The sequence below is a fragment of the Galeopterus variegatus genome, unplaced genomic scaffold (genome assembly GCF_000696425.1).
Source record: "Galeopterus variegatus unplaced genomic scaffold, G_variegatus-3.0.2 Scaffold305, whole genome shotgun sequence".
Taxonomy (NCBI): Eukaryota; Metazoa; Chordata; class Mammalia; order Dermoptera; family Cynocephalidae; genus Galeopterus; species Galeopterus variegatus.
This window is the reverse complement of record NW_007726416.1, coordinates 380,081-381,371: the sequence shown is the minus strand read 5'-3', so window position 1 is coordinate 381,371 and position 1,291 is coordinate 380,081. Positions and strand designations below refer to the sequence as shown.

The following is a 1,291-nucleotide window of genomic DNA, read 5'->3' as shown; positions in this document are numbered from 1 at the left end:
TTTTTTTTTTTTTTTTTTTTAAAGATGACCGGTAAGGGGATCTTAACTCTTGACTTGGTGTTGTCAGCACCACGCTCAGCCAGTGAGCGAACCGGCCCAAGGGAAAGGATTTTTAAAAATTGGCTGGGATACCAGATACTCTTTCACAGGAAATTTGGGCTGATTTCATCATGTTAAGTCATGAGTGGTAAGACTTAGGCATGTTAACATTTTCAGTATTCAAAGTTTCCAGAGCAGGGTCTTCCAGCTCCCCCAGCTGCCTGCATCCCTGCCTTGGGCAGCGGGCAAGCTGCCACATCCCACTTCACCTTGTCTTGTCTGTCCAGGGCACACCCCTCCTGGATGAGCACCGCGATGATCTCAGTGTTCCCCACCACTGTGGCCCGGTGCAAGGCGGTCTGGTCCCCCTGCAAAGTGACGCAGAGTCAGGAACAGCGGTCAGCTCTCCCCAATACTCCCCAGCACCACTCACATCTCCACTTGGACACAAGGACATCTTCCTGTCCCCACACAGAGCAGACTGGTTATCAGCAGAAGGGCTTAGTTACCACGGGCTGTCAGGCAGGCTCTCTTGTCTCAGTAGACAAGGCACGCTGGAGAGCAATTTGTTCACAAACTCAGGAGGACCTTAGGCAACAGAAAGAATAGACCTTGGCCACAGAACTGACCTCAGAATGAGGGTCAGGCCTTCTCCTACCACCCCAGGGATGTGACTGTCATGTGTGTGGAGAGCGGGTCTGAGGCTAGACTGGGTGTGCTATGCAATTAAACCAGTGATGTCTGGAATCTTTACTACCTACTGAGTCCTCGAGTTCCCACCTTGCAGACGATCACTATCCAGCTATGTCAGTTAGTTAGTAGCACTCATGATTTAATGACAGGTACATAATTTCTTCATTGACTTGTGCTATCCAAGAGCAACACAGAGGTCTGCTCTACTTCATCAGAGGACTCCAGGGACTGCAGCCTATCACTGCATATTTCTAAGAATCCTCTTCTGCTATTTCATGACAACAATCTCACTGCTTTATGCTGCATTTTGACCCCTTGTCTCTATGATCAGATTCCTGTGACTGCTGACCATTTTTCTCCTTTAGGCACCAAAGGGCACTTGACTCTTTCCCTTAATTGCAGTTGAGAGAAGGACGTGACATTTCCAGAGGTCAGAAGGAGAAGACTTTAACAACAGAGAGTTCTGAAGTCTCTAAGAGCACATTTTATCTCTGACATGGACTCAGAAAGTCAACTGGAGCCTGTGGTCCAGGCTCCAAAGGGAGATGGGTGAACACTG

The 1,291-nt window shown here is 48.6% G+C and overlaps 1 protein-coding gene across 4 annotated transcripts in view; it reads right to left on the bottom strand.

The window, feature by feature from the left end:
• ANKRD6 (ankyrin repeat domain 6) overlaps window positions 1-1,291 on the bottom strand; it is a 78,456-nt gene that overhangs the window by 30,000 nt on the left and 47,165 nt on the right. For all 4 annotated transcript variants that reach the window (XM_008567214.1, XM_008567216.1, XM_008567217.1 and 1 more), the window contains exon 3: window positions 309-407. In XM_008567214.1, the coding sequence (XP_008565436.1) occupies window positions 309-407 (99 nt within the window). The remainder of the gene's footprint in view (window positions 1-308; window positions 408-1,291) is intronic.